General features: G+C 47.2%; 1 protein-coding gene across 1 annotated transcript in view; it reads right to left on the reverse strand.

Annotated features, from left to right (window-relative positions):
- LOC143164524 (gamma-aminobutyric acid receptor subunit alpha-3-like) overlaps positions 1–12,811 on the reverse strand; it is a 79,010-nt gene that overhangs the window by 31,004 nt on the left and 35,195 nt on the right. Inside the window, 2 exon segments of the mRNA XM_076347206.1 lie at positions 3,723–3,943; positions 7,788–7,855. Coding sequence (XP_076203321.1) covers positions 3,723–3,943; positions 7,788–7,855 — 289 coding nt within the window.

Here is a 12,811-nt window from a genome sequence, read left to right on the forward strand (position 1 = left end):
GTTAAAGAAAATATCCTTTAAGTGCATAACTTGAGCACATATTGTCTGGGAACCACTCTGACAATAACCACAAAGCCTCAATGTGCCATTCTGACAGTCCTTGTGGAGAGCAGGAGAGCTCTTTAAAGCCTGGATTCACAAAGTTGAATCCCATCAGCACAGCATTAAGCTTCCACTATTTTCATATGCTTCAAGGCCAGGAAGAACCAGAACATTATCTATGTGCCCTGCACAATTCAAGCCAGAGAGTACATCCAGAGATTGCTGCAGCAGCTGAGTTTTTGTCTGTACCTTATGTAAATCCACACACAATTCCCAGTTTGTTGTACTCAGGTCTGACACCAGAGCTTTGAGGCCCTAGCTGGGCTTTTGTGAACTACTTGGATCTTGTAAGAGCTCCACAAACAAGACTGCAGAGGCAGGGCTACATAATAAAACTGTGTTCTCCATGCCCTCTAAGGCAGCAAGATGTAGCAGGGAAGAGGCAGAGGGATCAGTAATCCTGTCCCTTCCTCAGCAGCCAGAAGGAGGGGAAGAGAGAAATGCAATTTTGTGCTGCAGTCACAAAGGCCATCTTGTCACCCAGTGACACTGCCTGAGTCAGTGATCAGATGTTTGCACCGTGACGTTGCACCGATCCGCAAGGAGGCTATGCCGTGACTAAAGGAAATCTCGGGATGCTCAGCTACAGCTGGTGTGTGACTTCTTGAAGCTCGGGTCAGTGATAGAGAGGCTCTCTCCAGGAGCTATAAATATTGTCACACAGGTGTAATTTTGTTGGATGCACGTGTCAGAGTTGCTGTTCCACCAGAGCAACTTCATTTATAAATGTAAGCCTTGACTAAGAGAAGTTGGCTTTCACAGCAGGATAAATAGCAGGAGACATGCCTCTAATTGCCCATCAGCAGAGCTGATCCCTCAAGGATATTGACTGGTACAAGGTAAAGGAGTAGGATATGTCTCAGGAGTCAAACTGCATGGCAATGTACCAGTCTAGACTGAGCCTGCAAGGGATCACCTGGCCAGTCCTGCCAATCCAGGAGAAATCTGGTGGAGGTCCAAACTCGCTCCCTAGTCAGCAAGACAGAGCGTGCCCTTTTGGGATTTGCACTTTGCTGGATGTCAGCTGTGTGGGGCTGAGATTGGCTTCGTGGTCCTGCTCCTTCCTTTGAGAAGGACACATGTGCATGCCCCTGGGCACGGGGGAGAACAGTGAATGTGCCACTTGGACATAAAACATGAGTCTCCTTCCAGCCCTTTCCTGGGAGGAGGTTTCAAAGCACTTAACAAGGGAGGGTGATACCATCATCATCATTTTACAGGGGAATTGAGGTCTGAGTGCCTACAAGTGGCAGAGCCAGGTAGGATTTGGTCTCTGAGTCTCAGCTTGATGCACAGTCCTGGACCATGCAGTCTGTGCCCTTGCATCTTCCTTTCTGAGCCCCCACTCAAAAGACCATGTGTGGCCCTGAGCAGGCATTTTCTTCAGCAGCAGGAAGAAGGGCAATCATCAGATGCACCAGGACAGACATCCCATCCTGGATGCGTTGAACTGCAAACCCAGACGAGCCCTGCTTCGCCCCTGACACACTGTCCTGTGCAGCGGGCAGTGCCTTCCAGATGGCCATCTGGCCAGCTCTAACCATATCTCCAGCATCAGGCTGGTCCAATACTGCCTGGAGCCCTACCAGGATAGCTTCACACACATCTGCACAGCAGCCATCTGTGCTGGGTAAGGAAAAGCTCTCCATGCACTACAGCTCCTGGTACTGTGCAATATAACACGTGACAAAAGGCCTGATATCCAACCCTCAACCTTTGGGTATCTCCAAGTGGGCTCTTCACCTCTTGCAAAGCCTTAGAGGTACATTTAAGGGGGGCAGGAGCAGAAGCAAAGGGAGGTCCAGACTCTCCTTCATCACCCCCTTCTTTGGGAGACAGCTAAACTGAAGCATGTGTTGAATTTATTTAAAAAATCCCATGACTCCACATTTTCTTCAAGAAGCTCACTCTCAAGAGCCTTGTAATGCTGCCATCCTGGCACCTGCCCGGCCCTAAACGGAAAAGTAAATCCAATACTTTCTCAGTCACACAAAACTTGCTGAAGCTAATGGCTGTTTGCTGAATAAAGAAGAAATGAAATGACATAAAAGCCCTGAAATTAAGTCCTTTTTTTGCTGTCTTATGCCAGTAGCTCCTATAGTACTTTAAAATCAGACAATGATACAAATGGGGGGAGTGTTAGTCATCCACATGCGGGTCACAGAGCCGGGAGAGGAACTGAGCCCTTAAGTCAAGTTGGGCTTCTCCCTTCATTTACCCCATCTGCCTCAGTACTGTGAGATCACTGATGTGTGGAGACCTAAACCCCCAGGGCACTGGCAGGATTAGCTCGTATTTGAGAACTACTGCACAAAACCAGAGCATTATTTATCAATGTAAGCTGTAAAACTTGCTGACACTATGTAGATTCACAGCCAGCTTAACTCTGAAGAGATGAAATTCTGTCTGGTCCTCAAAAAACAGGTGAAAGTGCAGCATCTCAGCACACAGAGTCCATGATGAAGCCTATTATTAGTTAGGATTGGCTTGAAGATGGAGGCAGAGAAAATAATTTTTGAAAACAAAGATTTACACCTTTTCAAAACCAATTCAATACCTTTCTTGTGCATCTATGAGTAGCTTGTTGTTTCATTTATAAGCATTTACCTTGGAAGGCAAATTAGTTCATCAACCCCAGGTGGCAAACATTATTTACATGGGTGAATAGCTTACAAGCATACAGGAATATCTGAATAGTTCCAGAACGAAAGTACAATTAACCCAAAGGTGTTTCTCTTCATGTTCTCCACCTGTTGCAGCTTAGTGATAAATGTATGTACCAGGGCTGTTCCTGAGAAATCCAGAGAAGATGACTGCCCAAGCATGGTTCCCCAACAGCGACTTGTGTTTTAGAAGGAAGGCCCCAGTTGCTGGAGCTCACAGTGGGGTTGCACAGGCTGTATCACTGCTTGGGGTCTCATGCTGCAGGGCTACTTCATGTTTGGGAGTCCCACTGAGAGCTCAGCTGGGGACAACATGGGCTGTGTTAAACTGAGAACTTCCAGTGGCCTCTCCAAACCTGGCACCTCCAAAACACAGTTTTTAATAAGCTGGTGATTTTTTTTTCCTAATGATATGCATTGATTACACAGATTTGGAGTTTTAATTCCATGAAGTAGGAAAAAAAACCCCATTGTTCTCACAAGCAAGCTTGGGCTCATTAGATGTTTCAAACGGCTCTGGTGTAACATGCTGAACAAATTTAGATCTGTTCTCAAGCTGCTGGAGAATAATAAATTCTCCCATCCTACTGTTCCCCTACCAATACTGGAAACCTGACTTCATAACCCATCAGAGGTCAGGAACAAAAGTAAGTTGGGCGGCGCACCAACTCCACAAACAATAGATCCCAACACTTCTACCTCATCACATAAAAGAAAAAAATCAACATGAGTGATGAGAAAAAAGCTACCTGTAAAAATGTGCTTAAGTTGAGGATCAGTGATGCTACATAGGTAGGAAACAAGGATAGTAGGGAAAGCAGCAGAGTAAGACTCAATTGTGCTAACAGAGTCAGTGGAAGTCTGCACAAACCCTGCTGTAATGTACCCTGAGGTCCCATCCTTGCCTGCATATGTATAGGGATCTGGAAGACCCTGGCCCAGAGGACACAAACTTACCTCATGGTGTACAGGAGGGTGCCATTGTCCACCAGACGCAGCAGCTTGTTGGGTGTTGTCATGTTATGGGCAACAGATTTCTTCCCGTTGTGGAAGAAGGTATCAGGAGTCCAGATCTTACTGGCCAGCAAGTTGTTCAGGGGAAGTATTTTCATAGGACCATCAAACTTCAGCCTTTCATCTCTCCAGGATTGCCGGAAAAAGACATCAATAGTATATTCCTTTGTGGAGAAAGGAGAGAAAAATAAGTCTTGTTTTACTCAGCTCTTCATTGCAAACAAGCTACTTCAAGAAATGGTAAATATCTTCGGTCACTGAGCATACTGTGTTTTGGCACAACTTGATTGACATGAAGCATGATGCAACAAGAAGTAGGAATTAACGGCAGTGGAAAAATCTGTGGAGGATAGAGGGCATTTACCACATTTTGTATAATGACTTACATATGACGCCAAAATTTGCATTTCAGTGTTTCTGACTACTGCAGACAAACTGCAATACTGCCTACAGTGCCAGCCCTGGAATAGCCCTGCTGCACCACCACCTTTATTCAGATGTTTCAGGGGAGGGAACCATTGTGTGCAGCTACATGGGAATTTAAAAAGGCAAAAATAAAGTTCCTAGAAATGGAATTTGGCCAGGATTCTGCTAATTATACCCCTGCTCATAAAAAAAAAAGAAAGAAATAAAGTTTCATGACATTGTCTTAATGTTATTTTGTTCCCCAGGCCACCTCTAGAAAAGCGTTGAATCAAGGACCTCACAAAATTGCATTACAGGGTCCTGTGACACTCTTTTCTTTTTCTTCTTTTTCCCTATTTTTTTCCTTTTTTCTTACTTTTTTTTCTTTTTTCTTCTTTCAGCTAGTGTAGAAACCCATTTCCTAGGCCAAATTCTAGTTGGGATAATTAGAAGTCATCTCCTTGAAACCCTGCAGCCAGGGCCAGCTCCTCACTTGGTGCGTGCAGCCTCAGAAGCCACTTGACCAAGCAGCAAATGCGCTGTGGCTCCACAGCCACCCCGAGGCAAAATTAAATCAATCTGCCCAGTGCCTGGCATAAGGGACTGCTGTACCCTGTGACCTGAGCCACCCCGTGTCCTCTGAGGGTCCATTTCACTTGAGAGAAAGTCTTCAGCCCGTCAGCATGAGCTGCACCACTGCTCACCTCCACAATACACACCTCCTCTTGCTAATCTCATTAGCTCACAAGGCTTTCAGAGAGAGAAGGGGGCTTCAGAAAATTTGTCTGTCCCAGCTATTCTTCCCCTGCTATTGCAGATTCATAGTCTTTATTTACAGGTTCCTGGAGGCTGCAGGACCAACTAAACTTATCATTGTGAGTGATTTCTTTTCTGCAGCTCTTCTCAGCAGCGTTTAAAAGCTGCTGTGCATCAGTTTCCTATAGGTCATAGAAATTCCAGGTTTTGCAGCAGATGGCAGCTGAATAAAAGCATCTTGGTAAAGAAATTCATCCCTGCTCCCTGGCCACAGAGCCACTCCTGCTCGAACGTGAAGTTTCTGGAGCCTGGCAGGGGGAAGGAAAGAGAAGATCCTACGTTCCCACAGGCTCTGCCCTGTACAAGATATTCCGCCCCTTCATGGAAGTGATCTTCACTTTGCTGTTTTAAGCTCAGTAAAGGGATAAAACCAAAGGAATGAGCCTGTGTGCGGTCCCAGGAGGTAGGTTTGGGAAAAGTCCTTATCAGGAGAAGAGCTATCTTATTCAGAACTCCCTGTTCCTATTAAAAAAACAAACAAAGCAGCAAAACTTTTATAACAACTTCCCAGGCCCTGTTTTTCTTCTGTTATGCTAAGGAATCATTCCCGAAGCAAAGAGAAATCTTGTTTAGATTCTTCCCCTCTTTTCTATACTTCTTTCCATGAAAGCATCATTCCCAAGTCACCCCTTCCAAGGAGCACATTTAGTTCTATGCTATCCTCTTCACTGCCTTATAGAAGTGACCAAAACCATCAAGACTGAGTCTGTCTCTGGAGTCCATCCACCAAAGCATAAAACTCCCTTAAAGTTTTTTTTTTTTAATTTCCTGGGGACTGAGGCAAAGCTGCAAGAGCTCACTACCGAAGATTCAGGCATATGTCAGGTCCTATCAGGCTCTACTTTCCAAACCAAACTGAAAGAGAGATTAGAAGTCCCTTGGAGCATCTCAGGGAAAAGGTCTACACGTCCTCCTCCACGCTTTGTAACCAGCTGCTCTCCTCCACTCTCCACAGCAGCTTTACCTACTTCTCCTCCACCATCATAATTACAGTCTCTGTCTGCATCAAGATGCACAGGAGCAGCTTTCCATCGCAATGAGTAATGGCTGTGGGAGGGACGGGAGTGAGATCACCAGGCAGATGTGAGCGGGGAAGGAGGGACTTCCCCACTCCTGAGATGAAAGGAACCACCGCAGAAGAGCAGGCTCTCCCCACACTTCCCGAGGAGATGGGGTTTCTCTCTCTCTCACATTTCTGAGTGCATTTAGCACCAGAACGGCATGCTAAAACACATTTGCTATGCATTTGTAAAATACATGGAACTAAAGCATGCGAAGGGGAAATAATTTATTATTCTTTAACTGTCTTCCTAATTTTAAATTCGTTTTGTCAAATCACATTGCAGAGAATACCTTCCTCTTTTCAATACCTCATTTCTTCTTCACAGTTCATTATACACGCTCCCTTACTCAAATATGCTCCACCTTGGAAGTAATTATCAGATACTCCCCAAGGGCTAAGATTGCTGAATATATTATGGGTCTTCGCTGTGGTAGGAAAGCAAGTGAGATAGAGAGAGAACTCAGATGAGATTACTACTCTTAGCTACGCTGACATCAAGTTAATTTCTAACCCTGGAGGGAGCAGCCTTTCCAAAGCAACATGGGGTTGCGTGATGGGGCTAGCATCTCAGTGAAACACAGAGATTTTATTCTCCCCCAACTCCTCTGCTTGCTAGCACAGGACTGTTGGTGGGGCAGCTGAAGAGATGTTCATGGCCATGTGAGCCCAGAAAATGAAACCCTCGCAGCTCCAGAGGGTCCGCGAGAGCTGCAGGACATTGCTCCTGCCTGACCCAGCTGGTGAGAGCAACGCCTGCTCCCTCTCCTGAAGTAGGCTTCCTCCAAGGCCAGGACTGCCCACCACTGGCCTGAGCTATGCCAAGCACCAGGTCACCTCTGGGACTGGATGCACAGGAGAGTCTCAGTCCTGAATGCATGACTGTCCTTCATGTGGCACCCTTGAAATGTTGAGCAACCATCAAGAGCCAACTCTTCTCTATGCGCCTGGGCACATGTGGAACATGAGCTGCAAGAAACGCTGTTAAGAAAGCTCACTATTAATTATGCTCCACAGTCCTGTTTTAATTAGAAGACAAACTGTTGTGGGAATGCAAGCCTAAACTCAGACCTCAGGCCTTTTCATTAGCTTGTCAAAATACTGCAAACAGTTCACTCTCTTTTTTTCTCTTTTGCCTCCCTTCTGGTTCAAGCACTAAGGACAGTTTGATGGTGAACCGTTGTCTTCTGGCACTGCCACCAAAACAGGCCAGATTCTGGCATCCTCCCCTCTTCCCAGGGAGCACCCTCCTTCCTCCACGCACAGTCAGGTCAAGGAAAGCTGGCTACAGTGAAGGTGTTTGTCAAGGCATGTAATAGGTGTAGCATGCTACGTACAGCTCTTGGTCCCGTGGGAAGATGTCTCCATTTCATTAGGTTGCACTTGCAGGAAAGAAAAAGACCCTAAAGCCTGCAGCGTGCTTGAGCGGTGCAAAGGCATCGACCCTCCAAGGTTGCATTTGCCATTATTAACTGGTTGCTAAAAGCCCGAATGCACCTGAGAAATAATCCCTGTCTACCACCCGCACTGAGCTCCCCCTGGCCTTCGAGAAGATGAGGAGGCACATTCGTGCCCAGGCAGGCAGCTGGGATGCTTGCTCATGTTCTTGTCATTTAGAAAAATCCTGCTTTTGCCCAGATTGTCCAGGGACGAGGGTGGGACACATCTGCTGCAGCTGCAGGAGAAGCCATCCCCCCCCTGTGAGGCGACCAGCCAGTGGCACCTACCATATCTGTGTCCGAGACAGGGCCGAAACTTGTCACGTAAATGTCTGTCTTGACTTCAGTTACGCTGTCTGGGACAAAAAAAAAGGGAAAAAAGCAATTAGAGAACTGAATTTGCTTGTACAGGGAAGGGTTTGGGTTTTGTTATGTGGTGGTTTTTCCTGCCAGGTGCCTCCCTGGTGAGCCCTCAGCAAGCCGGCATTGTGCTCTCTGTTGTGCCCTGAACAATGGCCAATTTTATCACTCGTAATTGGGCAAATTCATCTCTATGTAGCTCTGCTGCCTTCCACGCTTACACCGAGGATGAATAGGTCCCGCACAGGCAGACAATGTGTATTTACAAAATATATGTGGCTACACGATACATAACGTGGTACAGATCCACGTTTTCAATGCAGAGGTAAGCCCTGATGCTTTGAAACTCCTTTTAATCTGAAATCCCTTTGTGTCTCCCAGCCTGATAAACAGCCTAGCAATGTTCCACCAGTCTTAGGAAACCCTGGGTTTGTTACAGCTTTAGGCTTATCTGTATGTAAAAAGAATCAATATTCTGATTGCCTTTTACTGCCATCGTGTTTGCTGTTCTCCTAAGTGCCTCGCTCCTGGCGAGAGGCTGCTCTTGCAAAGCTGCTGCTTGCCTGCATCACATGCTCCCCTGCATTCCAGGCTGTGCTGCCCTCTTGGATGCTGAACAGCAGCCTCACTACCCCAGCAAAACTACTGAGCCCCAGTTCCTGTCCTGAGCGCTGAAACCCAGGGGCAATCTTAATCACATGCCTTCAGGTAAAGATAAACTAAAGTGCTTTGCAGAACACAGCCACCAGCAGGTATTATTTGTGCCAAACAGCATATATAGCTCTCATTCTTGAATTCATTATGATTTCAGTATGTTTCCTAACTGAAATCTCTGCTGCTGTCCCATTTTGCAGGGAAATCAAGGCACAGTGATTTGCCAGATTCATGGTCTACGCTCTTCCCGATGGGTTGTACTGAAAAAATGATGGATGAGGTACCTCGAGTTTAGCACTACGTTACCATAAATCCTCACCACTTTAGGGATAGATCATGCCATTGTGCTCCTTTCGTATGGCATTAGCTGGCTCAGAGCTGCTTTCCCAATGAAAGAACCAATTTAGAGCCCCAAAGAAGAGTTCATGTTTTATGCGTAGTACCCCATTTTGGCCACCGCAGCAGCTTTGCAAGTAGCCTGGATGGCCCATTGCTCAATTCAGTAATGGAAATCCTTCTGGCCCCTGACAGTTATTTTGCAGCACTATGAAGCTTAGTTTTGTGCTTCTAAGTTTTGTATCCAAAAATAAGATAATGCATTCTGGCAGGGTTTTCTCCTTAATGGCTAAAATATACGTATACATGTCTTTAGTTATTATGGCTGGAAAGCTTCTGACGCAGCCTGTGGCTGATATTATTGTGCTATATAAGTAACCCTTGATCTCGTCTTGATGCGATAAAAAGAAGGTTAAAGAGAAATATGGATGCAGTACACTTTCTGAAACACCCAGAAGCCAACAAGACAGCATCCTGAACAAAATGAGTTACTTCTGTAAGACTTAAACACTTGGGGTATTTTCTCTGTCTCCCTCCAAACAAGTCCACAAATGATATACACAGCAGAGAAGAACATTTAGTGAAGTGAGGCTCTTTCAGCTAACACATGCGGCGAGAGAAAGCTAATTATGTTTCAGAGAAAACACAAACTCTGTCTCCTCTCCCCTCCTCCCTTCTTGGCATTCAGTTTGCCCAAGATAAATAATTTACAGCCATGGTTATCAGATCAGGATCCATGGCTGCCCATGACCAGTGAAGCCAGTCCTTGTGAGGTGCAGAATGAATTGTCCCCTGCACCTGAGGGGGCAGAGGGACAGGGACCATGAAAGGACCCATGCTTTACAATGTGATCCTCAGGGTCCAAGCACGAGGGAAGGGATTCAGGAAGTGATGAGGAGGTAAAAAGGCAGAATTAGTTTTGAACACCTTTAGATACGATCCTGCTATCTTTACATGAGCCTTTTATGTCCTTATCATGCTGTAAGCTGGCTGTCACAGAGCTCCAGAGACCCCTTTCCCTACCCCTTCAATTTACTGGCAAATCCAATCAAAGATAATGGCATTAATAAATGCAATTTATTAATATTAATAATATATTAATATGAATAATTACAGCCTTGGTCTGAAGAGTAACTCTCATTTGCAGACTGCAGGCACCCCCCCAGGCCATGCAAATCCACCAAACTTGGTGGGATCCCCTTTGTGCTTGCAAGGCAGTGCCCAGTGCAGGGACGAGCTGGGGGCGCTGGCTCAGTCGCTGGCTTATTGATGTCCCCTGGCACTTAGAAAAATGGGCTTCCTGCACCTTTCATGGCAAAAGCCAGACTGAACTTTCCATGTTAATATGCGCTCCTAAGGGCAGGATTTGGCTGGGATCCAGAGGGATTTCTGAAATTAAATCATTGCTACGCAAGCAGGGATTTCAGCAGAGCTGGGAAATCCAGAGATAAGTAAAACACCAGCAGAACAGAGCAAGCTCCAGCCTCAGAGATTCGCTTCCTTCATGATCCTACAGCCCAAGGGCACCTGCACTGCTTGCAGCCCTGCCTGGACTCATCAGCTCTGTGATGGCGAGACCTTCTTCTCCAGAGAAATCAGGAACTACTCAGCCAGCCTCCCCCCTCCTTACCCTCACACCTACCCACCCTGAGCCTGAACAAGAAGAAATGGTACCTAGTTTTGCAGCAAGAGAAAGCTGAGAGGAGCATCTCCTGCCTCCACTCAGAGACATGGCAGGGAAATCCTTATCTCCATCTCAATCTGCAGACACCTTCACAAGGCAGTTTGGCTGTCTTGCCCAGTTCTCACCAAAGATTTAATAATTAAGGACTGTACTGTAGAGGGTTAGGCACCTTCCCTAGACCTGTTGCAGAACATTAAATGGCATTTTTCCTTTCCTAGCATCATCCTTCCCTGTGACTCAAAGTTTTTTTACATGCACAAGTGAGTTGAGCCTTCAAGCCTGCTGGGGTAGCAGGCAGATGCTGCTAGTCCTGTTTTATAGTTGAGGAAACAAAAAAGGAGAGACTTGGTTTAGGTAGGAAGCTGGAGCAGAGCAACGACCAGAGCCGAGCTCCGGCTGCCCTAGGGAACAGCACAGGTTGGGGCACTGGTGCCCAGCGGAGGGCTCAGTCACACTGCACAAGCACCCTCCAGCCACACTGCTGAGCCTCACTGTGCCCCAAACTGCTGCCACCTGGGGACAGGGAAAGCAAAAAAAGACCCTGAAGCAGTCACAAAACTAGAAGAGCAAGAGATTTTTAGGTTCAACGTTTGAACATGGGCAGAATTTAGAGACCCGAGTGGCATGCCATGTTCCCAAGCCATTTGTTTGAGGCTGATTCCCTTGTCTGGGGGCTTTTCCTATTTTTAGGCTCAGCTTATTCCCAAGCTTCAGCACAACCATGTTTCTAAAACCATCTGGAGCAAGTGTGTGAGCAGGAACAAGGTGCTGCAGGTCTATCAGAGCTGCCCCTTCTCCCACCCAGTACAAAGCCCCATCCCTGCCTGTCAGGCAATGTTGCCTTCCTCCTGCCTGCAGAAATCCCCCACAGCTGGGCAGATCTGCAATGCAAATGTAAACCAAAAGCTGTAATATCCCTTCCCACAGTGTTACCATGGCACTCCCTACACCTGCCTGCTCTTTAAAAGCTACTTCTCTCCTCCAAGAATTTGCTACGCCAGATCTAGCTGCTTGTGCAGGCGATAAACATCCCTATAAGCTCTGTGTGGAGGGCCAGATCCTGCCACCCCGAGCCCCATGCCAGCAGGGTCAGTTGTTTCCCCTGTGCCTGCAGAAGGTGTAAAGCAGCAACAGCTGCTGCTGCTGAGGTGCTTCAGTGTTTCCATTTCACCCACAGTCCCCTGTCCTCCCCTTCGAGTCCCCATGTCCCATCTTCCTAGTCCTGGCTCAAGGCAGACATCCCCCCCTTCCCACAATCTCCCTTTTAAGCGCTCATGACTCCCTGGGCCTGTGAGAAGATAGCTATTATTTACAAAATGACGGAGTGCTATTTTTACTTGCTTCTTGGAAGCACGAAGAGCAGTAGCAGAACTGGAATACAAATTACGCTGCCTCGCTGCCTCTCCCCTCACTGGCTGTAGATTGTACGGCTGCCTCTACAAGTGATTATGGGAGGCGGGGGGCACGGGGGGGCTGAGGAGGCTCTTATTAAAAATCCCACTGCACTCATCAAGTGCTGTTTATTTAAGAATCTCAGCCGCAATATAATCAACTCGGCCGGTTGTGTTTCAGCTCTTGAGGTTTGCAGGTATGCTGAACACAGTCACGTTTCCCAGGCAGGGGTTCCCAGAGGCTATGCCGCAAGCTAGCAGAAATGATGTGCCTGCATCCGAGTGTTGGAGGCTCCCTAACAATGTGCATTATTAAAACAGGGGCGAAGCCACTGCGGCTTCGTGCAGGGGATTCCTGGCTGCTGCACTGACGTCAGGGAGGCTGCACAGCCTTATCTCAGAGATAAGCTGGATGAGCAAGGGGATGGGGACCTCCTCGAGGCTGTGCTCTGCGTGGCAGTGCTCCAGCTCTGCCCCAGCGCTGTGCTGGGACCTAGGGGAGCTCGGAGGCGACAAGCCTGTCTGTACTAGTGTTTCTGTGCGTGATGGCATGGCTGAGACTAGAAAGGAGGACAGTGCTGTTCAGGCTCTTCTGCACCCAGGGGAACAAAGCCTCAATCTGCTCCAGGCCAGCTCCTGGAGGCAGATGTTTCTGCACTGGGCTCCCTGTGAACTGCTCTGGACTCCAGCCAGCCCAATATCCCATCTGCAACCGTGGTCACAACCTAAAAAGTGCAATAACAAGCTGATAATGCCTCTTAACACCCTCCTAGACTGCAACTGCATTTAGCCTCAGCTCAAGAGCTTCTCAGCTTGATGAGGTCCCCTTATTCAGTGATCCTCTTTCCAGGACCCGTCCAGTGTTTCCTCAAATACACAAAATCCTT

Source organism: Aptenodytes patagonicus, chromosome 9, assembly GCF_965638725.1.
Source record: "Aptenodytes patagonicus chromosome 9, bAptPat1.pri.cur, whole genome shotgun sequence".
NCBI lineage: Eukaryota > Metazoa > Chordata > Aves > Sphenisciformes > Spheniscidae > Aptenodytes > Aptenodytes patagonicus.